A 25246-nucleotide genomic window follows, 5' to 3' on the forward strand; every position below is an offset into this window, starting at 1 on the left:
CGTCGTTTGGGACGGTTACAGGGAGCATGTGAATGTATGGGACATGGTCGGAAGTGTCGGACATGTTTGTGGGGGGTGGCAAGGGGGATGGAACAGGTTTGGGATATGCGATATGGAGATGAGCAGAGGGGCGATAGATGGGCAGAGGGGGGAAACAAGGGCCTGTATACATATCAGCCGCGCCCATCACACGTGCTTTCTAAAGAAGCGTGCCTACGTGTACACCGGAGTCTTTATGCCATCGCCCCAGTTACGCATGGCCTCAGTATTGTGGCCTGTATGGATGGTCATGCAACACCCAGATAGAAAATCAAACGAGCAAGAAGCCTCTGTAGTCCTTGAATGTTTGAACACCCATGCACGCCATGTTAAACCCTATGGCAAACAGTACGTGCTAATATGGGTGGCATCGCAGGCGACGTGCACATATCAGCTGCAACACAGGCAACAGGCCGATATGAGTGGCAACACCGGGTACATGCTTTTAAATAGACGTAGTAGCCATCTAGATATTACACAACATGAGCGCTGTGCCCGTATGAGTTAGGACGCAGGCGACGGGCTCATATGAGAGGCAACATAGACGACGGGCTCATATGAGAGGCAACATAGACGACGGGCTCATATGAGAGGCAACATAGGCGACGGGCTCATATGAGAGGCAACATAGACGACGGGCTCATATGAGAGGCAACACAGGGTACATCCTTTTATATAGATGTAGTAGCTACAAAGCAGCAGCAGTAGTAAGAGCATCATACAAAGGTGGCATAGGGCTTGCTTATACATGTGGCTGTGCCCTCATATGAGCGGGAATATGGGCTACAGAGCGCCCGCTCATATGAGCCCACCCGAGCGGTATCCCCAGGCTACAGTGTCAAAAATATGAGTGGCATCCCTGGCTACAATAGTGGCATGCACTCGAAGGAGAGAACCATACCGTTGTGTGGGTGAATTTGGATTGGCGGGCCCAAGGCTGGTCGTCGAACTAATCGTCGATTTTGTACGTCGAGGTGAGCCCTTGAACCTCGCTGTACACCCTGGGTTTGAAACACCTGTCCGCGAGAGAGAAAGAAGAGAACGAAGCGGAGAGGCGCAAAGCAGCATCCCGGAGTAGTCTACATATGGTCATCACGGCGTAGAGGCGGCGAACTTTAAGCGACTCGGCGTGGGAGACGTCAGCGCTTCAGCGACTGGGCTGCACCGATCTCTCCTTTTCCTTCTACCTCTGTTCTATCTCGGCTTTGTATCCTCTGCTCTCTCTGGAATCTATGATCTTGCTCTGCTGCATCCATTCATGCTTCACCGACGAAATCCATTTCCCGCAAAGGGGCACACCGCGCACCACTCCCGCCCGGGCTTGCTCACAGTCTGAAGCACCGATCCAGCACGTTCCAACGTATGACCTTGTCGATCTCTGGCCTTAGGAGAGGGCAACCGTCCCTCGTGCTGCTTCACCGGCGGTGGGTGTGCTCATAGGTACGAAAATCGCTGTTCCCTCCGGTGCGTGTTTGCCCTGGTTCGTTGTGTCGTCTCCTCATACTCGATACGCCCGCCATTCGTTCATTCAAGCCTAAGCGACGCGGGATATCCACGCTGTTTCTTTCTGAATATTTCCTAGTATGCATCCGCACCATTACTCTCCGACTGTGGAACCGCCACACCGGATAGCAACCTCGGCTGGTGAAGGTGGAAATTGGTGACGTCCAGCTTCCCCTAGGGAGACCTTCTGGCGAAAGTGACACTACGGAAAGCACGGGAGACGTGGTGGAGGACGGCTGCGGGGGAGGCCGTGGTGCGTACTCTCCCACGTCGTGTTATGGGCCGACTTCTAAGCACGTCCTTTGCGCTCCGCACCCCCAGTGCGCCCCGCCATCATTCACGCCAACACGTCCGCAGAGCACAAGGCTCACCTCTGTACCGCCCGATGGCGACCTTTCCCTCAACGAAGACACTCTTCGCAGTAGGCCGCCGATGCTCTCTTGATGTCGTACGCTTCTGGTCTCGCTTATTGCCTCGCCATTTCTCAAGACTACTCGACGATGTCCTGGTCCAGGAAGCTCGACGCGAAGGGGGAAAATGGCTTGCAGGTCCAAGCATTTCGTGAGTACCCGTGAACTATAGTCTCAGACCGCATCCGCCATCTCCGCCAGTTCTACCTCGTGTACTTGTAGTTCAGTGCTCTCCTAATCACAAATATGTTTCTTTGCAATGCGGCTCTATTGGCCTGAATCGCCGGACGGCGATCGGTGCAGTCCATCTGGGAAAGCACACGTTGATTTCCTTGCCCCGGTCGCGCGACCATTCCGATACCCTAGAGTAATCCCATACCTCGCAATTCCCTCGTGTACAATCTTGGTTGCAAGCGTTCGGCACACCTTCATCTGAGCCCGACGTCACTGGTAGATATTGTACGTGTTCTCAGGCTCTCGACCATGCAGTCGACCCAGGCAATCGTGCAGCAGACGAGAAGCTCCTTTACCCCGGCAGGGTTTACGGGGTGCCGTCATCGTACCTCTTCGCGGCGCTGTCCTGCTCCCATAATGTGAATATACGCGGTGAATATACGCATGGTGACTGAATGCAGCCTCCATCCAGGCTACCGTTCATAATCTATCTTCGTCCCGCCCAACGATCGTTCCCCATCCGTTGTAAGGACGGCACCCCGCCACTGGCGGGACGTCCGCAGGTTCGGAATAGTTGAGGCGTAGCCGGTGGAAGCAGCGGGTGCAGGGGATCTGGGAAACGCGATCACGTCCGCGCACGTACTCACAGAACGCTTTTGGCTGCGGATTTCTGTCTTTCTATGCCTCAAAATCTCTACCCCAGGCCGAGGAGAGGTCAGGGATCGCGACGCGAGAAGAGAGACGTGAAGCGCGGCCACCGGGAGAGCATCGGCGGGCTCTCTTGGGATAAAATTGCGAGGAGCGCGCGTTTTTGAGGGAAAGGATGTGCATTTCCGTCAACGTCAAGTGATGGAGGAGAGTTTTCCTGGGGACGCTGAACGTTGAACGTTGAACGTTGAACGCTGAGGTGCGGGTTCACAAAGACAGAGGGAATGCATTGGCGTGAAAGATGGTGCAGAACGCAAGATATATATGTTGCCGAGGTTATAGAAGACGTACCACGTTCCCTGCTGTATGCCCCTCGCATCCGCCCCAGCTATCCGCCATTCGCCTTCGCCTTCTGCGCCTGCTGTAGCTTCATGTCTCTACCAATCTCCACCCTCGCTCTCCTACTACGTGCGGCTGGCAGGAGTGAATGACACAGATGTTCCGGGGTTTCCGTCCTGAATAGGGGCGGATGAGACGACGCAACGAACCAGGGCAAGCAGACGCACTGAAGTGATCGGAGACCTTCGCTTCTACATCGCTGATGAGGTCGTGCGAGCAACGGCCGCCCTCCCCGACGATGACAATTATGTAGATTGGCCCCGAGGTGGTACGCTGCAATGGGTTTTGTCGGTGCTTGAGGTTACTTTGGGCCAGCCGCGCGGGACTGGTGAGGGATGTGCCCGTGTGTAAGGACGGGGTCTTCAGCGCGGCAAAGATGAAGCAGTTTCATGTCGCATGGCCAGGGTGGAGAAAGACCACACCGGAGAGAGAAGGAGAAGGAGGGAGAAAGAGAAGAGTTGACGCCCGACTCAGGACGCTGCTCAGGACGCGCCCTGTGCCTCGCTTATTCCTCCTCCTACCGCATCCTACTACTAGGCGGCTCAAACCCACGCCCTTAGGTCGCCAACACAGTCTCCAGAATACCGGCTTGACCACCGGCACCGCGCTCGGACTCATCCAATCACCATACACTGAACGGTACTGTTATCTTCTTCGCCCTCGTAGATCCAGACATTCCTCTAAAGTCCCCTAAGATGAACCACTCTTCGGGCCTCTTCTCTCTCAACGACGACGTCCTTCTAGCGACTTTCTCCTTCCTGGATTCCAAGGCGGCGCTGGCCACAGCTTTCACCTGCAAACACGCCTATAGACTGGCCATCTCTCGCGTCTTCGCCCAGCGATCCTGGGGTTTAGTCCGCAACCCGGGCGAAGAGGACGGCTCCAGAGCCCTCGCCCTTTCGCGCTACATGTGCGCACCCGAACCGTTGTCCCAAGTACCCCGCGTCCAGTATCTCCGCCAGCTCACCCTCGGCTACGCCATGCAAGCAGTCGAACTGTTGCCTCTACACGACATTCTCAGTCAAGCCTCCAATCTCCGCACCATCGACATCCAAAACTTCGAGTATCTCCTCCACCCCGACGGGCACGGAGCCATCCAAGCAATCGGCGCAATGCGCCACCTCGAGGAGGCACGTCTAGTACATATTGGCCCCAAGACGGTTTCCAGTCTACCAGTCATGCTGTCCGGTCCGAAAATCACCACTTTGACACTGGGCTTTTCCGTCGCTCACTACGGCCCCGGGGAGACCATTGACCTTCCCGTACTCATGTCCTCCCTCGCCTCCGTCTCGAGTTTACGCACACTCGCTCTAGCGTTCAACTCCGTCCCCACTTCGCTGCGTCCACCCAATTCAAGAAACTTCACCCTTCCTTCGATTCATAACCTTACCATCGACTCTCTCCTTGGCCACGTGCCAGCACGCATCGTGACGCTATGTCCCAACCTTCTCACATTATCATTATCCGTTACTAGGATGCGTGGTTCCGTCTCCCCTGCGTTCTCCATGTCGGCGGAGGACCGATGGCCCGTCCGACTGAAAGAGCTCGACCTGCCCTTGGACTTCACCCTCGCGGACGACACCGTCCAGCGCATGATGCACGTCGACCGGCTGTCGTTAGGGGTTAACGGAGAAATTTCTGGTCGGCACGAAGTCAACCGGCTACCGTTCGTGGGTAACAGTACAATCCCCGATAGGAACGGTTTCGAAGCCTTCCTCCCGCTCCTCAAGGTGTTCCGACCCACCATCCTCAGTCTCCAGACGACACCCGCCCTCTTAGAGCCGAGCTATATGTGGAACGAGCTTACCGCCGCAGCGCCGCAGCTCCGCTCCCTAGACATCATCGTTACAGCCTCCAGAAGCACTGGTACTAGCGTGCGTGATTACATCGTACGTCCCCTCGCCGTACTGCTCCGCGACAGGCCAGCGCTGATACTCCCGCACACGCAGGATCCAGTCATCGCCGCCCTCCGATCCACCCCGCTCGTCCATCTCTCCCTCCACCTGCCGCCCGTCGACCCGGGCTACCTCGTCCCAAGCATGGCCCAAGCCGAAAACCTCTGCGCCGCGGAGGTCCGCCGCGTCGAGACCATCCGGACTCTCCCTCTCCGGCTCGCCGAGGAGCTCCCGTCCCTCCGCGTCTTCGCGCTCTCGTCGTGCAAGCCCGGCACCACGGACTTCGGCTCGGGGCTGTTCCGCGCTCTGGCCTCGCCGCGGCTGATCACGGGGCTTGAGCGCGAGGAGAAGATCCGGCGGCGGTGGGGGCCGAACAGCGAGTTCCTCAACGCGTCGATATGGAGGGCGCAGGAGTACGGGGCGGAGATCGCGCGCGATAAGCGGTGGTGGTGGGTCGAGGGGGAGGGGGAGGCGCGGACGCCGGTCGAGATATGGCGGGAGGACGGCGAGCGGGCGCGGGACTTGATCCGGCGCGCGAACTTCGATCCCGAGAAGGGTCTCGATGGTGAGTTTGCTTCGGATTGGACTCGTTTGCGCTGTCGCTGAATCGCTCTGTTCGTAGGATTTTACTCCGAAAAGTGTCGCTATGAGCAGTAGCCTGGATGGAGGTTGTATTTCGCCACCGTGTGTGTTTTCACCGCATATATTCGCACCATGAGAGCAGGACATCTATTGGACCGTGACACGTGGTAAAGGCGCTAAAGGACGACCGGACGCACGCTTTGCTGCGGGTTGCCAACCGCTCCTCATCAAGCCTGAACTAAGGGATGCGACAGTGAGTGCCTCTTCATTCCATCCTGGACCCACATTTTAAACTGTTACAGGCCGGTTCTCCCTGGAACTCACGTCGTCGTGTGGTTCCGGTGTGGTTCCCGATGTCAGTTCAATGATGCTCAGCACTCATTCTTGCATTCTCGCTGGTCGAAGCTCTCTCTCGCGCCTGCCTGCCTGATGCGTTTCTAGCAGTCATCAATGGTTTCATTCAAAGGCATAGAAGACGGTACGCGTATCTCCTCGCGTCTCCCCGTAAGTTAAAAGGCTCACCGAACGTCGCAGAGACCTCACTCAGCCATCAGCCACAGCAGCGTCCTCAGATCTCCCCATCTCAGTCATCATGAAGTCATATTTCGCCGCCATCGTCCTTTCGGCTCTCGCTTTCTCTGTGCACGCACTCCCCTCTTGCCCGTACTCGAGCAGTGAACCCCCGTCTTCCACAGACTGCAACAGCACGATTCCGTCTTCCACGTACTACACCTACACTAGTACTATCCAGCCTTCGACGCACTCAAGCAACTCGATTCCCTCGTCCACGCATTCCAGCACTGCTCCGCCCGTCGTGCGTCTACAGTTTTTCTCGCCCATCTTCAGCTGCTTCTGCTCACGCCTTTCTCCTCCAGACCCCTTCCCCCACTCCGCCCGAGTGCTGCGACAGTACGGTGCCGCTCTTCCGCCTGTACAGCCCCTCCGCCACGGACCACTTTTACACCACCAACGCGCAGGAGCGCAACAACGCCGTCGCTTCCATCGGATACACCAACGAGGGGACCGCCGCCCAAGTCTTCCCCGCCGGCGTCTCCGGCGCGGTCCCGCTCTACCGCCTCTTCAGACTGGCCGGCTCGGACCACTTCTACACGACGAACGCGCAGGAGCGCGACAACGCGGTGGCCGCGCTCGGGTACACGAACGAGGGCGTCGCCGCGTACATCTACCCGAGCGCGCAGTGCGGGAGCGTGCCGCTCTACCGGATGTTCTCGCCGTCGGCGGTCGACCACTTCTACACGACGAACGTGGCCGAGAAAAACAACGCCGTCGCTTCGTTGGGCTACTCGTACGAGGGAGTTGCCGGGTACGTGAACCCTGTGAAGGGCGCGCACTGCTGAGCATGCGGTGGTGAGTGAGAATGACCCCGATTGTGACCTACGATCACGACGTCTAACTTGAATATCACAGGAGCGGTGCATTGAAAGGCTTCAAGGAGTCTCGATGTACTTAGGACACGCTCTATCTTATCCGATTGGCACCCGCCCACTAGACACGTACACGTCAGATTTGTTGTGCTTCGTCGCCAACATATCTACCCCCGTGAATACCTCTCCCACAGCTTAATTTTCCCCGCGTCTCTCATCTACCTCGCCCTCCTGCGGGCGTGACCCTCGTTGGTGTCGTAGCTCCGTGCCAGTCCTGTGAAGTAACTCCGCGTGGCGTGCAGGAGAATCCGCTGGCTTGAGTAGAATGTCTTCTCTCTGCTGGCGAAGGGCAAGGGGGAGGTACACAATGCAGCAGGTAAAGAGACAAGGAAGAGGATTTGCGTACGTCGAGATGGAATATGGGAAAAGCAGGGTGGCCGGCCGAACTCGGCTTTCCCGCGTTTTTCGGGAACGAGCGTCTACTCACGTACTTTCTCGTTCATGCACATATGTACGATCTGTTCTGCTACTTGCAATGAGACGTACATGAAAAGAGGTACTTCATGCCATGCGTGCTGGCAGAGGAGTCAATCGTAAAGAAAGTATTCTCTACTGTTTTGAGTCGGGACAAAACATTGAATGTTGCCAACAACGCGATACTTCATATTAAGGCAGTGACTGATCTATGTCAGAAACACGCCGAGACAAGCACTATCCTACACCAATCAACCAAATACAAAACGTGAAGATATGCATGACGAAAATTTACCGCTCATAGCGACACTTCTCCGAGTAAAATCCTACGAACAAGGCTAATCAGCGACAGCGCGAACGAGTACAGCACAACGCAAACTCACCATCGAGACCCTTCTCGGGATCGAAGTCCGTGCGTTTGATCAGGTCCCGCGCCCGCTCGCCATCCTCCCGCCATATCTCGACCGGCGTCCGCCCTGCCCCCTCGCCCTCGACCCACCACCACCGCTTGTCGCGCGCGATCTCCACGTCGAGCTCCCTTGTCTTCCGCATCGACGCGTTGAGGAACTCGCTGTCCGGTCCCCACCGCCGCAGGATCTCCTCCTCGCGTTCACGCTCTGCGATCAGATGTGCCGGAGCCAGAGTGTGGAACACCTCTGAGCCGAGATCCGTGGTGTCGGGTTTGCACGATGAGAGTGCGAGGACGCGGAGCGACGGGAAGGCCTCGGCGAGTCGCAAGGGGAGCGGGCGGAGCGTCTCGACGCGGTGAATCTCCGCGGTCCGGATACGGTCGGCGTGGGCCAGGCTCGCGACGTCGAAGCCCCAGGAGGTGGGCGGGAATTCGAGGGAGAGGTGGACGAGCGAGGTCGACCGGAGGGCGGCGATAAGCGGGTCCTGCGATCGCGAGAGGATCAGCGAGCCGTGCGGGAATCTTAAGACGGGAAGAGGACCTACCACGTATTCACGCACGTCATATTCGGCACCTGCCACGACGATCGAGAGAGAGCGGAGCTGGGGCGTCGCGTCGCGCAGGGTGTCCCACATTCGGCCCGCATCGGTGAGAACGCCTGTCGTCCGGAGCTCCAGGACGGTGGGTCGGAAGGTCTCGAGGAGCGGGAGGACGGTTTTGAAGTCGGCTCCGCCGGGAATCGGGGTCTCGTTCCCTAATGATAAGCAGTGGACGGGCTTCATGCATCGGGCGGTGTCTTCCGCGATGGCGATGTGCTTCGGAAAATCGAGCTCTTTCAGTCGTGCGGGCCATCGATCCTCCGCAGACATAGAGAACACAGCCGAGAATTCACTCCAGGAGAAGAGCACGAGCGACAGTGTGTCGATGTTAGGACAAGGGTGATGATGTGTGCAGGGACTGGGCCCGGAAGGGTGGAGAGGGTAAGGTGACGAATTGAGGAAAGAGTGACATCGTGGGAGGCACGCGTCGACGGCGCAGTGAGGAAGAAGCTGAATGTGATGCTCAGAGTGCGTATGCTCGTGGCGGAGGAGAGGCCTGCGAAGAGAGCGGGAAAGTCGAAGATGTCCTCCTCGTAGTAGGTACCGTCGAAATCCAATGTCAAACAGGTGAGCTTCTGGCTTGACAACAAGTTTGGCAAAGCGGAGACCGTGCCAGGGCCACTCCGCATGAAACGGGCCTGCTCGAGGTGTTGCATCGCGCCGATCGCTTGGATTACAAGCCCGTCGTCATCGATGAAGAACTCGAAGTTCACGATTTGGATGGTGCGGAGGTTAAATGCCTGACAAAAGAGGGTACGAAGAGGAGGAAGATCAACTTCGTGTATGCCGTGACCGAGGCCGAGATGGCGGAGATGCTGGATGCGGGGTACTTGGGACAGTGGTTCGGGTGCGCACATGTACCGCGAAAGGGCGAGCGATTCGGAGCCATCCTCTTTATCCGCATTGAACGCTCTACCCCAGGATAGGTCGGCGAAGACGCAAGAGATGGCAATTCTGTAGGCGCGTTTGGAGGTCGAAGCTGTGACCAGCGCCGTCTGGGAGTCCAGGAAAGAGAAAATCAAGAGAAGGACGTCGTCGTTGAGAGAGAGCAGGCCCGAAGGGTGACTCATCTTGGGAGACGTTAGAGAGACTCCGATTGGTGCGAAGGAGAAAACAGTACCGTTCAGTATATGATTGATTATTAGATGAGTCGGAGCCCGGAATCGGTGATGGCGGCCTAAGAACGTGGCTTTGAGCCGCCTGGCAGTGTGGCGCGATAGTGTGAAGGAAGAGGAGGAAGGAGACTCAAGAGGCAACTGAGCGCGCCGTCCCAGGCGTTGAGCCAGGCGTCAATCTCCCCTTCTCTTTTCTCCTCCCACTCCTTCTCTCCCGGGCGTCGTCTTTTCTCCACTCTCTCGTCGACATGAGGCCGCTCTGTCCCGCGCTGACGGTCGTCTCTTTCTGTACACGGGCACATCGCTCAGCGCTCACCAGTCCCGCGCGGACTTGTCTTCCGGCTGGCGCCAAGTAGTCTCAAGCATCACCGCAACCCATCGCAGCGTACCACCTCAGGCCGATCTAACTCTCGTCGCCGGAGAGGGAAGTCGTTGCTCGCAAAATTTACCGACGAGGTAGACGCGGAGCTTCCTGATCACTCTGGTGCGTCTGCTTGCCCTGCCGGTTCGTTGCGTCGTCCCCTCATCCGCCCCCATTCGTGTATTCAGGACGGATGTCCGGACCATTCTCCCCCTGAATTTCTCCGGGGCATCCATCCCCTCACCTCCCTGCTCCCGTGGAATCTTTGCGTCGCCACTCCGGACAGTCGCAGGTGGTGGGAGAGCGAGAGTGGAGGTTGGCAGGGTAGAAGGTGAATGGTAGTGGCGGACAGCTGGGGTGGATGCAACGGGCGTACGACAGGGGACGTGGTATGTCTTCTTTAACCTCGGATATATATCTCTTGCGTTCTACACCATCAGCGAGCTTCCGCGCAAACGCATTCCCTCTGTCCTTGTGAACCCGCACCTCAGCGAGGAAGACTCTCTTCCATCACTTGACGACGACGCTCCTTTCCCTCAGAAAGGCCACGATTTTCTCCCAAAAAGCACACCGATGTCCTCTCAGTGTCGTACGCTTCCCGTCTCCCCTATCGTGTCGCTATCCCCAATGTCTCCTCGGGCCTGTACTGCGGTAGGGACTCTGAGGCGGGGAAAGACAACGATCCGCAAGCACAAGCGTTTTGCGAGTCTAAACACGCGCGGACGTGAACCGGTGTCCCAGGTCCCCTGCACCCGCCGCTTACACCGGTTCCGTCTCAACACTATGGACGTCCCGCCCGTAGTGTGTTGCCATCCCCACAACGGGTGGGGGACGAACGTTGGGTGGGACGAGCATAGATGGTCTTCTCTTCGCGAGCTGGTCTTCTTCTTGTGCACATCCACCTCGTTCGGTCCGTTTCTCGAGCGACGTTTCGTCCACCTTTCTACGGGGACCTCGTATGGGCAACGTTATTTTCCTAGACGCCTTAGCCCAGGTCTCTCACCTCACCATTGAGCTCGTCGACTGCGACCTGCCGATGTTCACGGTGAGTAGTCTTCTTACGAGCTGTCAACCTTGTTGTGAATCTCTGATGGGACTTTCCGTAGATATATATACCTATTGGCCGTGCTGGAGCCCCTCTCGCTTCTTCTTCCACGTCACCTTCCTGGCGGCATGGATGAGACCTGAACCCGACAGCATGGTCACCCGCTCCCTCCCGTCGCCCCGCATCCTCGCTTAGGGGTCGTATCATTCCGCTTCGTGCACTTTCGTCACGATTGACCGCTCATTCGGAGCGGATCGCGTTCCCAGCGGGGATCCGCCAAGAGCAAGAAGAGTATACAGAGACGATGCGACAGTCGCGCGACTGCGGGCGTGGCCACAGCGAGAACGTGCGGGACGTGCGGCGGCGGTGGATCCAGGAGGGACGGCTCGTAGAGACCTGGCGGGAACTGGGTGAGAGCGCGTGCACGCTCATCGAGCGCTCGCATCCGGACTGGTCTTGACGGTGAGCACTTGTACTTGGGTGCCGCTGCGATTTCACGTCCCGGTGATCAGCCGCGCTGCAGGTGTCTTCTTGGGCACCGCCGTCAGCCGCTTTTGACCCCGCGGCTCGCGCTCCGCCCGCGCCAGCGTTCCCTTTCCGAGCCGAGGGAGTGAAGCGCAGCGTCGTGGGTTGGACGAGACTATTAAAGGTACACGGGCGATATCTCCCATTGTCCATTACCCTGGAGGTCTAAGATGGAGGATAGATAGCATGACACTGTCCTGCCGGATCCCGGGCATATTATTGCAATGTCGCTTACGATCCGGACTCAGATCAAATTCAGTCTCGAGATACGCTCTTGAGGACGAACCAGAAAACTCCTCGGACGTCACGGATGAATTAGAAACGAAGTGGCATTGGTGACGCCGACCGCATCGATGAGATTCATCGCGACAGGAGAGAAGAATGCGAACTTCCAAAGGGTGGTGAATGATTAACACATGAGATGAACGTTGTGGAAGATGCTGAATACGGTGATAAATACGGCGACCACTCTTCATGACCGCCTCGCAGGTGGAAAACATTGCATGAATCGCATGATACCGAAACACTAGATTTGACATGTCCGTAGCGAGTGCGAAGGTACCAATCGGAGACGATACAAGGGCGTACCCGCAACATCATACAAGTTCGATGGAGACTTTCGGTGTCTCTTCAATGCCCCACTAGAGGCGATCCAGCTCCTGTGATATTCAAGTTAGCAAGCGTTGGTCGTGCGGTACAGTTGGTGACGTGCTCGCTCACCGTGGCACGCTCAGCAGCCTTGCGCGTGTTTCCCCGGGTTCACGTACCCAGTAATTCCCTCGTCCAAGTAGCCCAACTTTGAAACCGCGTTGTCCTTCTCCACCGCGTTCGTCGTGTAGAAGTGGTCCAACGCCGACGGCGAGGACATCCGGTACAGAGGGACAGTCCCGTGCCTCGCGTCCGGGTAGATGAACGCGGCGATGTCCTCGTTCGTGTACCCGATCTTGGACGCCGCGTTGTCGCGCTCCTGCGCGTTCGTGGTGTAGAAGTGGTCCTTTCTGCCCGCGCTATAGAGGCGGTAGAGCGGGATGGCGCCGTTGACGGCCTCGGGGAAGACGTAGGCCGCGATACCCTCGTTGCCGTACCCGATCGACACCAGGGCGTTGTCGCGCTCCTGCGCGCTGGTGGTGTAGAAGTGGTCCTTGGCGCTTTGGTTGTACAAGCGGAAGAGCGGCACCACACTGCAGTGGTGGCACTCGGGCATGCTTCCCCGCCAGTTCTTGTCTGCACGTCAGTGCGCTGTCCACTCGCTCATTCGAATCACGCACCATCGCCCCTGTGACCGCGTCAATCACCCTGTCGTTCTCCGCCCGAATGTACCGCTCGAGAGGGTCCTGGAGGATGCCGATTTGGAGCTGAAACTTCCCCGTGAACGTCTCGAAGTTGCGCTCGAGCGCGTCGTCGACGTTTTCGCGCAGCTCAGCCTTGAGCTCATCAAACGACGTGCCGTCCGACTTGCCCCGCGCGCCTTCAATGCCCACGATCTCGCGGCGCCCACCCGCGCCTGCACCTGCGGGCCCTTGCGCTTCGGGCGCGGGGACCTCGGTGAATCGTAGATGCGCCGGCTGGTCGGCGCCAGGTGCGTCGGGGCCCATCGGGACGGAGATCGCGATGAGGGACTTGAGGACCTCGTCGTCTTTGCGCGCAGCGGTAAAGCCACCGGCCTCGCTGATCGCTTTCTCAACCTTGCGCTCGTACTCAGGCGCGAACTTGTTGAAGAGCGCGAGGATGACGTCCAGCCTGCGGCAAAACGTGAGTCTTGTGTCGCCAGCGGGGGGAAAGCGCCTGGAAGTACTTCGTGCTCATCTCGTAGTTCTGGCGCTTCACGTCGGACACCGTAGTCGCGGAATGCATGGCGAGCGCGAATTCGAAGTCACCCTTCCGCTCGGTGAAGACATCGACCCAGTATGCCAACCTGTCGGCCCATATAGGGCTTTTGAAGACGCGCGCCAAGGTGCGCTTCTTGAGGAACGTGTCGCACAAGTTGGCGCACGCTTTGATATCTGCCGCCGTCTGTTTCGAGAGCGCCTCCAGCCGATCCTCGATCGTTTGTCCATCGAGCCCTCGATGGGAGGTGCTCTCTATGTCTTTGAGTCTATCTACAATCAGCAATGTCATCGCGCAGCGATATCAGCGAGCACGTACTGCACCATGGCGACCATCATGTCTTTCATGGTCACATACAAGGTCATGACCCTTTGGTCATTCTCCTGGCGCGTCGACTCCAGGTAGTAGACGGCTTTGAAAGCCAGAACAGCCACTGTGTGGGACAAAAGTCAACGCTGCACTCTGAAAGCGGAGAGCGGTACAGCTGACCTGTAACAGCGGGATGGATCTTCGCGAGCTCGTCGAGACTTTTCATGAGCCATGGGATGTTGTCGGCGAAGCGTTGGATGCCGCGCTCAATCTTCTGCGCGACATCTGAAGCTGCCAGAGCCCCGACATCGCTCGACACAGCTTCATAGCCCCGATTGGCGAGCATGGCGAACTGCTCACCTCGTTCTTCTGCGCACATAACACGTCATCAGGAAATGTGCCTCGTCGAGCTCGTATGGACGTACTGAGAGGGTTCGGTGAGCATGGAGAGCGCGTTGGTCCAGCGTTGAGCTTGTCTTGGATGGGCGCAAGCTCCACGAGTGCGCTGTCCATAGCGTGTAGAATTGGTGCAGTCGCGACGGGAAGGCTCCGTTTGGGCATGTTGATGTCAGGTTCTGGGGCCGGTTCGGAGACTGGGATCTGAGCTTCGCGCGAGAGCAGCGGAGCAGAATCGGTGCTTTGTTGGAGTTCGACGTGTCGCGAGACTACGGTCCCTTCGGCGACTGCATCGAATGGAGCATTTGTCGAGATCACTGCGGATGTGCTGGAGGTCGCTGACGCATCTCTGGATCCATCTGACTGTGCTGGTGTGTTCTTATCGCGGAACTTGCGCATGCGCCGCGTCAGCTTAGAGAGCGACATGGGGGTTGGTGGAACAGATGGCAGGGACCGGGGCTCACAGATGAGGGAGCGCGCGAGGCGGAGATAGCCGGCGAGCCCTAGGGCATGCTGCGATCATATTGCCGCGCTGCTCGTCCACAAGTTCCGCGTTGATAGGAAGCACCAATCCCGCCGTCCTTCTCAGTCGACCTGGTCCACGCCCGTGCACGCGCTCTGGCCCTCTGCCTCCTCCCTTCTCCGTGTACTCGCGCGTTCGGTCAATCGATGCCGTTTCCCTTCGCATCCCGTCGACTTTTCACTGCCCGCGCAGTGTTCTGCGTACACGTAGTTTGTGCTTGTCGTGACCGAATACTCAAGAAAAGAGGATTAGGTACGCATACAATATAAAAGAAGTGCGTCCACGCACTGGCTCGAAGAATACTGCCAATACCCAGCTGGACCGTTTCAGCATGGGCGTGACCTAATGTACGAAAGAGGGATAGATACTCCACACTCGAAAACATAATAGCTCCTAAGATTTTCGAGTCAGCAGAGCCGCCTCAGTACAGGTTATGCATAAATCCCTGTTAGAGCGCCCCGGGTTTATGCATACCGTACCTTATGCATACACAGATATATGCATAAACATTGAAGTATGCATACAGCTGTAAGAGCGTCAATATCCGTAAACAAAAGGACAGCCGCGTGAATCGAACCCGCAGCCTCTTGACATTGTACACATACGACACAACAGACCACTACGCCAATGTTCCATGCTGTTTGTGCGTTGCTTACAGTAGATATACTCTCTTCAATACTGACATAAACACAAGGCTTTTGTTGAACTCGTCGTTCATCACAGTCCAGTCATACTTCTCAACACTGCTTGCATACTCACCCTCTCCTCGGGATGCCTACCTATGTCTAAGATTGTGTTTATACATACATCCGGTTTATGCATACACCCCATTTATGCATACAACGTGTTCATGCATACGGCTGGTTTATGCATACGGCCGGTTTATGCATACAGCCCGATTATGCATACAGCCTGATTATGCATACAGCCCGATTATGCATACAGCCCGATTATGCATACAGCCCGATTATGCATACAGCTGGCTTATGCATACAGCCGGTTTATGCATGCAGCGTGATTATGCATACGGCGCATTTATGCATACGCCCCATTTATGCATAAACGGTGCGTATGCATAAACGGTTCATATGGGTAAACACAGCGTATACCAGTGGGGCAAGACGACAGTCATCAACTCCAGGTCCGAGTCCATGGAGGTGAAGGCGAGATAGTGGGCTGGTGTAAGCGTAGAAATGAGGAATCTGGGATGAAGCAAGATTTGCGGGGAAAGCGAACGTGAAGAGAGTTGGATCGCGGGAACGCAAGGTACTTGAGGAGGTCAGAATAGACGAGACCGAGGAGGATGATGAGCGCGAGTGTGAGATCGAGGGCGAAGGGGAACGTGCGGTGCGTCTAGATCGATGTGTCGCATAGGGCTGCCGTATTGATCCTAGGTGAACACGGGCGGATCGTGATGGGCGTGTGCGAGGTGGGACGGACAATGTGCGTGGAAAACGTGCGTGAGGACGACATGGATGGGAGCCAGGCGGAGGCGCGTAGCCACTAGCGTGGTCAGGTGGTCGAGGGACGACGAGTGGACGTGAGTCGTAGAGAATGGAGCAACGTGACGCTGCGAGGACGCAGGAGCTGAGAGAGAGCCCTGGTGTCGATTCCTGGTGTGTGCGTCTACCGGTCATGGGTGTGATGACGAGGCCGGACACGGTGAGTACGCACCTCACACTCACCGCGCAGGCCGGGACGGCCAAGTGAGGCGGAAGGGTGTGCGCTGGCCAGGGACCATGCGCGGAGGTGTTCCTCGAGCACAGCCACCCCCCACAGTGCCTGGATGACGTGCGGGTCGATCACATCCCGCTTTTCTCGGAGCACACACCAGGAATCGACACCAGGGCTCTCTCTCAGCTCCTGCGTCCTCGCAGCGTCACGTTGCTCCATTCTCTACGACTCACGTCCACTCGTCGTCCCTCGACCACCTGACCACGCTAGTGGCTACGCGCCTCCGCCTGGCTCCCATCCATGTCGTCCTCACGCACGTTTTCCACGCACATTGTCCGTCCCACCTCGCACACGCCCATCACGATCCGCCCGTGTTCACCTAGGATCAATACGGCAGCCCTATGCGACACATCGATCTAGACGCACCGCACGTTCCCCTTCGCCCTCGATCTCACACTCGCGCTCATCATCCTCCTCGGTCTCGTCTATTCTGACCTCCTCAAGTACCTTGCGTTCCCGCGATCCAACTCTCTTCACGTTCGCTTTCCCCGCAAATCTTGCTTCATCCCAGATTCCTCATTTCTACGCTTACACCAGCCCACTATCTCGCCTTCACCTCCATGGACTCGGACCTGGAGTTGATGACTGTCGTCTTGCCCCACTGGTATACGCTGTGTTTACCCATATGAACCGTTTATGCATACGCACCGTTTATGCATAAATGGGGCGTATGCATAAATGCGCCGTATGCATAATCACGCTGCATGCATAATCGGGCTGTATGCATAAACCGGCTGTATGCATAAACCGGCCGTATGCATGAACACGTTGTATGCATAAACAAATTGTATGCATAAACACGCTGTATGCATAAACTTACTTGTGTCATCGGCATAGTCACTTACGCCTCTACAGGAAGCAAATGATATATTATGTGCTGCACAGGTGAGCTGATATCCGTTGGACATGGGCGGGAGATCATAGTGGGCATCTTGCATTACCCACAGTTGAGAGAGGATGGTCAGCTGGGGAGGACGGGAGTACATTAAGTCGACGTATTGAGAAATATAACAGTACATATAAAGAAACATATGAGCCGTTTTAATGGACTCATGGCGCAGTGGTAGAATTGCCTCCCACCTCCCCCTTTTGGGTTGGGTTGGGTGTTCGATTCCCCATTGCGTTGTTTTGTTTACGGACATTGACGCCTCTACAGTTGTATGCATTCACTAATGTTTATGCATATATTCGCGTATGCATAATTCACAATATGCATAAGCCCGGGGCGCTCTAACAGGGATTTATGCATATCATGTACTGCTATGTATGAGTCAGCAATCCGTAGTCGTAGATCACAGTCGGCATCATTCTCACTCACCATAACATGCTTAACAGTTCGCGACCTTCACCTGGTACACGTACCCGACAACTCCCTCGTCCGAGGAGCCCAACGACGCGACCGCCCTGTGCTTCTCGTCCACGTCGGTCGTATAGAAGTGGTCCGACGCCGACGTCGAGTACATCCGGAACAGCGGGACGCTCCCGTACTTCGCGCTCGGGTAGACGTACGCGGCGACGCCCTCGTTCGTGTACCCGAGAGCGGACACCGCGTGGTGCTGCCACGGGTCGCGAGTGAACCATTGACAGGCTGCAATCGGAACGGACGTACTTGAACTCGACGTACCCCACGTCTACCGGAACATATCCTGTGAATAGTAGCGATCACCGAGGTGCCAAACCGCCCTCGCACATGACACCATCGGAATCCCCCGACACACTACGCCTTCCTTCCACACCCAGTCCGTCATCCGCCATCGGCGGTCACCGGTTGATTGGTCGTTTCGTCGCCTGCGCGGCACGCAATGACGCTCTGGAACACTTTACCCAGACTTTCCTGGGCCGCTGCCCGTGCTTTGATGTAGAAAGGTGAAGCGGTCATCCCTGTCGAATCCGAGCATGCGGTGTTTGCCCAACATTGATCGCGAATCGAGCCAGCGATTCTGACCGAACGACATCGCGGACGGTGCACAGAAGAAGTGCACTATATGACACGGCGGCACTTGTCGCTGAAGAACCCTGGCAACGTGCGGAATTGGTACACAAGGCTCGCAGAAGCGGTAATGAGAGAACCCACCATCCAGCGTCGTCGACGACCCCTCGATCAACGCGCGCGCCCTCTCCCCGTCCTCCCTCCAGATCTCTGCCGTGTCCCACGCAGGCGCCTGCCCCTCGAGATCTACCACCATCGCTTGTCCCGCAAACCTTCGTGCTCCCGCACCGCAGCCTCTCAGAGATACCGTTGTAGTAGTTCGAAAACAGCTGCGCGTCCGTGCGCCCAGCGCGGCCCTCATCGGTGTCGTGGCGGGTGAGCATGGGTTTGCACGACGAGAGCGCGAGGACGCGAAGGGTAGGGATCGTCCGCGCATGCTCACCGGGCAGAGGCTTCAGGAAGGCGACGCGGGTCGCTCCGGCGATGCGCGACGTGTCGGCCTCGGATGTTTCGTTGATGCGATATTAGCTGTGCCTGATCTGGAAGTCGAGGTGGGTGTACGGTAGCGATGGGAGCGCGGCGAAGAGGGGTGTCTGTGAGCCGCTAAGGTAGTTCAGAGACGTAGACGCGAGCAGCAGTCGGTAAACTCACGGTGAGGTTGTCCTTGAACTCGCGCCAGCAAATCCGCGTCTTCCCCACCGCTGTAGTGGGCGAAGGAAAAGCCCAGTGTCAAAGTGGTGAGGTTCGGACTAGATAACATGACTGGAAGTCCAGAAACCGCCTTGGGTTCGATACGTTGCAGATGTGCCTCCTCGAGGTGGGGCATCGCGCCGATCGTTTGGATGACTCTGTGCCCGTCGGGGTGGAGGAAGTCCTCGAAGTTTTCTAGGTCGATGATGCGGAGATTGGAGGTTTGACTAAGAATATCGCGTAGAGGTGGCAGTTCGACCGGTTTCATAGCACTGCCGAGGGTGAAATGGCGGAGATGTTGGACGCGGGGTAGTTCAGGTGCGCACATGTAGCGCGAAAAGGCGAGGGCTCTGGAGCCATCCTTGTCTTCCGAAAAGCAGACTGTACTCCAGGATAGGTCGGCGAAGACACGAGAGATGGCGAGACTATAGGCCCGTTTGGAGGTGGAAGCTGTGGCCAGCGCCGCCTTGGAATCCAGGAAGGAGAAAATCGCGAGGAGGACGTCATCGTCGAGAGAGAGGAGGCCCGAATGGTGGTTCATATTCGGGGACTTCCAAAACTACGAGGGCGAAGAAGAGAATAGTCACTACCGTTCAGTGTATGATGATCGGATGAGTCGGAGCCCGAGGTCGGCCGTCGAGCAGATATTCTGGAGACTTTGCTGGCGACCTAAGGGCGGAGGTTTGAGCTGCCTGGCGGTCGGGTGCGGTAGCGCAAAGGACGAGGAGGAAGGAGAGAGGCAAAGAGCCCCATCTCGGCCAGATGCTTAGGGGCCGGGTTCATCCAGGGCCCAGGGGCCACCGGGGTGGTGGCGGGGGGGAACACGTGCACAAGGGCGTCAATGTCTGAATCAGCCTCTATCTCTTCTCTCCTTCTCCTTTTCTCCCATTGTCCCCTTCTCTCCACTCTCTGGGCGACGTAGGACTGCTCTCTGAAGGTCCCCGCTTCCTGCACACGGGAACATCGCTCGGCGCGAACCAGTCTCGCGCGGACTTGCTTTCCGGCTGGCTCAAAGTAGTCTCAAGCACCGACGCAATACACCGCAGCGTGCCATCTTAGGTGGATCTAACTTGTCGTCGGAGAGGGAAACCATTGCTCGCACACCTTACCGGCGATGCGGAGGCGAAGATTCCTGATCACTTCGGTGCGTCTGCTTGACATGGTCCATTGCATCGTCTCCTCATCCGCCCCTTTTCGTGCCCTCAGCCTGAAAGATACCCGGGAACATCTGCGCCATTCTTTTCTTGAATGTTTCCGGAGCATCCGTATCCTCGGATTTCGTGGGGCATGTGCGTCGCCACCCCAGACAGGCGTAGGTGGTGCACGGGAGAGTGAGTGTGGAGATTGGCGGAGACATGACGCCACAGGAGGCGTAGCTGTTGATGTTTTGATCTTTCACGCCAAGGTATTCATTCTGTTCTTGTGAGCCCGCACCTCAGCGTTCAGTGTTCGCAGCGAGACGGAGCGCGGGACTCAACGTCCCCGAGAACCTTTCCACTCCCCCGCCACCCGGGTCTGTTCCCGCACCCCTACACACGGGATGGTTGTGTGTGGTTTGCAGGACGCAAGTACACGTGCATGGACGAGTGCTGGCTCTGCATCACCTGTTACGGTTCGTCCGACGAATCCCCCTCCGGCCCCGACCCCATAGGCCCCATCCTGACGCGCCTTTTGACTCTAGTTATCGTCTGCGACGCGTGCGAGGAGATGACGCTCATGCGGTCGTTCGTAGGCAATACTGCGCTGAACCCCTCCCAGATGGTTCCCTATGCGTGATGTACGTGCCCAAGTGGCCGCCGAACATCCAGTTAGCGAGCAAATTCACGCCCGGCAGACCCCAGCGAGCCGGACGACGGTGGGGATGAGGACGCCGGTACAACGCAGGCCCGGCGGCTCGCCGCGCTCGAGGACGGGCTCGCGGTGATGGGCGCGCGACTCGAAAGGCTGGAGGAGCGGCTGGCGGCGCTGCAGCGGGAGAGGAGCGAGCGACGGCCAGGATGTCGTAAGGCAAGAACGCAGTTTGTATTCGCTACAGTAATACTGGTGTTCCCATTGTTGACTGCTTACTTGCGCCAACGTCCAAGTGTAGATCCTCAACGATCGGAGCTCATACTTACGCCCTCATCTAAAATGCTTTTACCCTCTTTCCTATTGATCGATCCAACCAAATGGCATGTCCATCTCTCACCCGCCGGATCGAAACCCCCATGGGTACTCCGATGATGCTCTCCTAGCCCCGACTCAGGAAGGGGTAGCAGTTCGAAGACCGTTTGAACTTGGCCGGAGGAGGACCGATGGGGTAACCTCTGCGGAGCGTATCGGAGAAGGGAATCATCGCATTGACTTTGTAGTCTACTAGTACAGAGCGTAGCGACTCTTGTCGGGGAAGCACCAGGGTCGGTACCGCGGAACCGTGCAAGAACCAACGCGGGAGCACTCACCATCCAGCGTCATTCCCGGATCGACGACCGCACTTGCTCTCGATGAGCCCGCTCTCGCGGACCTCGTGCCTGCGCCCATTCCTCGACCCGCCGTTGGTTCAGCCACATGACGCACCCTCCGACCTAAATGGACACCTTGTCGGTATGTATAGGCGCGGGCGCGCACGACGAGAGCGCGGCGATTGAGAGAGGGCCGAACGTGGAGATCGTCCGGGCGAGGCCACGGAGCGGAGCTGTAGCGAAGCGACGGGACACTTGTCGTCGTCGCCGACCTTGCAGAAGGCGTGACAGGTGCCACGTAAGGTCCGGAAGTCGAGCTGGAGGTGCAGCAAAGAAAGAGGGCTTGACGGCGCGCAGGGACGCTGATGAAAACGTGCGTAGTCGGCGCGATGAACGAGGGCAAGGGAACGCACCAGGGGAAGGAGGCTTCCAACACACATGTTCATCGCCTGGGAGGTCGTAGAAATGAGTGCTTACGATCCCCCGTATCCAGCGACAGCGATAACCTGATCCTGAGGCCTATGGGGGCCATTGAAAGGCGAGAGTTGGACCGTCGGTCGCTGAGCGAATTGGGAATTTTGAAGACGCCGAGTTTACAGGGTGGAAGACAGAATGTACAGTGCGGATGAGAGGGGAAAGGAAGCCGACGAGGTTGAGGAGAAGATACGTAGACGCCGTCCCCAAGTCCCGCCACTCGCGAGTCACAGACGCGTGATTTGCGTGTGATGGCCTGGTACTCTTTCTCCTCTCCCTCCCTCCCCGGCTGCTCAGCGACACCGCGCGCCAGTATCCATCCTGAAGATCTACCCCGGGCACGTCGTCAAACCTGGAACATGCATGTGGTTTCCACCCCCCTCCTCTCGCTGAACGACGATGTTCTCTTCGAAATCTTCTCCCTCCTGGACCGCACGGAGGCACTCGCGATGGCGTACACATCCAAACGCGCGTATCGACTCGCTATCTCCCACGCCTTCGCCAGTCTGCGTTGGAGCAGAGACACGTACGGATCGGTGCCCGATCTAGGCGATTCCTCTGAGGCTCGCGCCCTGTCGGACTACATGCGCGCACCAGAGCCGCTTTCTCAGGTCCCGCGCGTCCACTATCTCCACCACTTCACCACGTCGTTCTTTGAACGACCCGACGTACCGATTCTGCACGAACTTCTCAGCCACGCCTCCAACCTCCGCACCATCGAGCTCTGGAACTTCGAATACTTCATCGGAGAAGATGAAGAAGTTCTCAGCCGAATCATTGGTGCAATGCGCTATCTCAAGCAAGCGTGTCTGCTATTTATCACCTTTGAGACGATATCTATTCTGCAAGCCATGTTTGCAAGCTCGAACATTGCATCCTTAACACTCGAGTTGGCTGACTCCGACTATCAAACTTCCGGGCTCGCGGAACTCGTATCCGTCCTTGCCTCAATCCCGAGTATACACACTTGTACCGTCGACTTTAGCTATGTCCCCGTGCTACTGAACACCTTCGGAACACCCGATAAAAGCCTTCCCTCGATCCGCCACCTCTCCCTCACATGCTCCTCAGCGGTGGCCGCGAATTTCGTGACGCTGTGCCCCAATCTCTTCACGTTGTCGCTGTGGCTGTATGGCGAGAACCCGATATTATCTCTGGGGGCGGATGACCAGTGGCCTACCAACCTCAACGAGCTCGTTATTCGATCGCGCGCTGTCGTTACCAAAGACACCGCCCGACGCATTGGACGCGTCAACTCTGTATCGTTAGGGAACAGTTTGGCGTCACTATCAGGCATAGCGGTCCTCAACTTACTCCCGCTGTTCGAAGCAACCCAGCCCTTCACTCTTAAACTGCAGATGGACCCCGTCTTGACCGAACCGGAGCACGTATGGAAATCCTTGCGCGGCGCGGTGCCCCACCTCCGCTCTCTCGAGGTCACAGTTGCAAGGTGCAAGGTGCGCGATTACGTGGTACGTCCTTCTACCCCGCGCCCTTTCTCCACGCCCCTGACTATCCCCGGGCTTCGCACGACCAGGACTCGCTGCTGCCCGCGCTGCATGCGTCGTCGCTCGTCCACCTCACCCTCCACTTCCCGCCGCCCACGCACTCGTGGTCGGCCACTAGCATGGCCAGGGTCGACGACCAGCGCGCGACAGAGGTCCGCCGCGTCGAGGCACTCCTCTCGCTCCCGCAGCGGCTCGTCGCCGCCGCCCCGTCGCTCCGGCTCGTCGCCCTGCGCTCCTGTCTGCCTGCACCGAGCGCTTTCGACGGCCCGGAAGCTCACGCGGGGCGCGTGCCGGCCCTGTCTACAGAGTTCGCGGCGGAGCTCGCGCGCGAGGACAACGCTGAGCGGCGGTGGGCCCCGACGAACGAGTTCGTGCGCCCCACGCTGCGGAGGCTACGGCAGCTCCGGGAGGAGGTCCCGCGCGACGAGCGGTGGTGGTGGGTCGAGGGCGAGGGTGCGACACGCAGACCGGTGGAGATCTGGCGGGAGGACGGCGAGCGGGCGCGGGATCTCATCCAACACGCGGACTTTGACGCTGCGAGGAGCCTTGACGGTGAGCGCTGGTCGTGCTCCGTGTCTGTCGTGCACGCGGGGGCTGACCGGTTCCGTTTGCAGGGTTCTATTCCGCGAGGTGTCGGTATGGGCGGTAGCGCACACGTGTGGAATGCACACAAGACAGAAGTGGGGGCGCGCGTGGGTGAGAAATGCGGAGAGAATTGGACGCGGTATGTACCTCAAGCGTGGCGAGCCGCTGCTCCGGTGCGCCGTCGCGCGACGTGATAGCTAGATGTATCGTTTCCTCGCGTACGTTGCGCGCTGTGTTTTTGATCACGACTTGGAGGCTGCGGCGCTGCGGCCCGACAACGAGGCCAAGGGAGGAGAAGGGTTGGGAGAAATGTAAGTGCTCCCAAACAGAACATTCCCAGATATTGTTTCCTTCCTGATCTCGGCCCAGGCATGTATCATATGTGCGCTGATGTGCAGTCAACTCCGCGAAGAGTCAACAGTGATGAGGGCGAGTGAGCGAGCTCGAGCAAGCGTGAGACGCGGGAAGTCGAGGAGGAAATGAAGGGAACAGCTACGACGCGCCGCGTGAGGAGCGAACGCGAAGGGAGGACGGATCAGAGGATCGCGCGAGCGTGAGGAGGACGAGGAGGGAATAGACGCGGAGTGGATAGACGAGATCGCGCGCACGCGCGGCGCTGGCGAAGGCGAATGGAATCGAGGTCGTGGGCGAAAGCGTGGGCGTGAGCGTGGGCGTGAGCGTAGGCGTGAGCGTGGGCGAAGTCGAAGTCGAAGTCGAAGACGAAGGCGAAGACGAGGTGAGACGAGGTGAGCACACAGCACGCGCAGAAAGAGCGGGAGAGTGAACTGAGCATCAATAAGCAAAAACGTGAGCCTAAGTACATGCGACGCACGGGACGAGTATGTAGACAGATCAATGTACAGTCCGAGACCCGAAAATGTACGAAATCGAGACCGAGAATGAAGGGGAAGTGGATACGAGAATACGAAATGTACGAGATGTAGAACAGGAGGACATACTAATCGTGCAAGAAGAGGAGGGGAATGAAGATGAGGAAATGGACGAGGTCGGCGTACTGTAGAGGAGGTGGATCGGGTGCGTGCCGTGCCGGCCTCGGTCGTGCGTGAACTGCGGCGTGGTGTGTCCGTAGGCGTCGCGCCTGGCCTGGAATGCTGGAGCGTCGATATGGAATGCTCGCGGACTGATCGCGATGGGTGCGCGCGGCGGAGAGGTCGAGGTACGGGAGGACGAGCGAGGTCGAGGTGGACGGCGACGCGCGGGCGCTAGTGTAGTCGCGGTGCACCGTACAGCGGCAGTGCGTGCGTA

General features: G+C 57.8%; 5 protein-coding genes across 5 annotated transcripts; 2 read left to right on the top strand and 3 right to left on the bottom strand.

Annotated features, from left to right (window-relative positions):
- Positions 1-6242: 6242 nt before the first annotated feature.
- On the top strand, positions 6243-7008 carry BXZ73DRAFT_93654 (uncharacterized protein; the record flags this gene model as incomplete). The annotated part of the gene is made up of 3 exons (XM_048026692.1): positions 6243-6324; positions 6356-6390; positions 6550-7008. The coding sequence occupies 3 exons, from the start codon at positions 6243-6245 to the stop codon at positions 7006-7008; spliced, it is 576 nt and encodes a 191-aa protein (XP_047870982.1).
- A 5285-nt stretch (positions 7009-12293) lies between these two features.
- BXZ73DRAFT_58046 (uncharacterized protein) lies at positions 12294-12767 on the bottom strand (the record flags this gene model as incomplete). Its single annotated transcript, XM_048021631.1, has 1 exon — positions 12294-12767. The coding sequence occupies one exon, from the start codon at positions 12765-12767 to the stop codon at positions 12294-12296; it is 474 nt and encodes a 157-aa protein (XP_047870983.1).
- A 494-nt stretch (positions 12768-13261) lies between these two features.
- Positions 13262-14045, bottom strand: BXZ73DRAFT_58047 (uncharacterized protein; the record flags this gene model as incomplete). The annotated part of the gene is made up of 3 exons (XM_048021632.1): positions 13262-13658; positions 13709-13823; positions 13880-14045. 3 exons carry the CDS (start codon positions 14043-14045, stop codon positions 13262-13264), a joined length of 678 nt encoding a protein of 225 aa, XP_047870984.1.
- Positions 14046-17680: 3635 nt separating this feature from the next.
- Positions 17681-17905, bottom strand: BXZ73DRAFT_58044 (uncharacterized protein; the record flags this gene model as incomplete). The annotated part of the gene is made up of 1 exon (XM_048021630.1): positions 17681-17905. A coding segment is annotated over one exon (225 nt), but the record flags the coding sequence as incomplete, so codon positions are not given.
- A 4341-nt stretch (positions 17906-22246) lies between these two features.
- BXZ73DRAFT_108751 (uncharacterized protein) lies at positions 22247-24044 on the top strand (the record flags this gene model as incomplete). Its single annotated transcript, XM_048017209.1, has 3 exons — positions 22247-23359; positions 23425-23947; positions 24010-24044. 3 exons carry the CDS (start codon positions 22247-22249, stop codon positions 24042-24044), a joined length of 1671 nt encoding a protein of 556 aa, XP_047870986.1.
- Between the last annotated feature and the right edge of the window lie 1202 nt (positions 24045-25246).

This window comes from Epithele typhae (genome assembly GCF_022376455.1).
Source record: "Epithele typhae strain CBS 203.58 chromosome Unknown BXZ73scaffold_184, whole genome shotgun sequence".
Lineage (NCBI taxonomy): Eukaryota > Fungi > Basidiomycota > Agaricomycetes > Polyporales > Epitheliaceae > Epithele > Epithele typhae.